This window comes from Fulmarus glacialis, unplaced genomic scaffold (genome assembly GCF_000690835.1).
Source record: "Fulmarus glacialis isolate BGI_N327 unplaced genomic scaffold, ASM69083v1 scaffold7709, whole genome shotgun sequence".
In the NCBI taxonomy this organism is placed as follows: Eukaryota; Metazoa; Chordata; class Aves; order Procellariiformes; family Procellariidae; genus Fulmarus; species Fulmarus glacialis.
Window position 1 is genome coordinate 25,842 of NW_009232596.1, and position 706 is coordinate 26,547.

At 48.7% G+C, this 706-nt stretch overlaps 1 protein-coding gene across 1 annotated transcript in view; it reads left to right on the forward strand.

Annotated features, from left to right (window-relative positions):
- The window catches only part of LOC104082012 (alpha-2-macroglobulin-like protein 1), a 23,850-nt gene that overhangs the window by 13,644 nt on the left and 9,500 nt on the right, over positions 1 to 706 (forward strand). Inside the window, 1 exon segment of the mRNA XM_009584957.1 lies at positions 634 to 706. This exon segment is cut by the window's right edge and continues 54 nt beyond it. Within this exon segment, the coding sequence (XP_009583252.1) occupies positions 634 to 706 (73 nt within the window).

Here is a 706-nt window from a genome sequence, read left to right on the forward strand (position 1 = left end):
GGCTCTGAAGAATGTCACTGCCTGGATGTTCCCTGACATTAAAGGATGGCATTCACTTTCCTGGTACAGACAAACCCAAGTGTGGGCCAGGATGTTTCCTAGTGACCACCCCACAGGCTGTGCTGAGACCTGGCTTCTGTCCCCACCTGTGGCTGCAGGGACAGTCATTTCCTTCCTCTATGTCTCAGTTTGCACTAGATAATCATACTAAGCTGGCTCACACGCCTGCTGATATTTAAACCATTGCTTGCAGAAGGCTGTGAGTTTTCTGCAGACAAGCAAACAGTATTGCTATTCACAGAATTACAGAAGTGTTGGTTAAAATGGCTCCCTGAAGGTCCCTAGTCTCTTTAGCACCAACTCTGGGTCAGGTCAGCAAGGGCTTTGTCTAACCAAGTCTTGGAAAACTTGCAACCAGCTCACTGCAAGCTGGTTCTCCTGTTACCACTCTCTTTTCCCTTCCTATTTTCCCTCTCCTACCAAATCGGCCCACTCCCTTGTGTTTTCCTCTGCCAGACTCTTCCCACATCTCTCTTACTGCTTGCTTTGCCTCTTGCCCCAGTGCTAGGCTTGTCTATCATTGGCAGGGTTCACCTCTCCCACTCTGGTGGGACTCCTTATTCTTTCTTTCAGGGGGACCTTCTACAGAAGACCAAAGAATCACTAAGGAACAACTCCAGTTTACAACCCATGGAAGACTTCACCG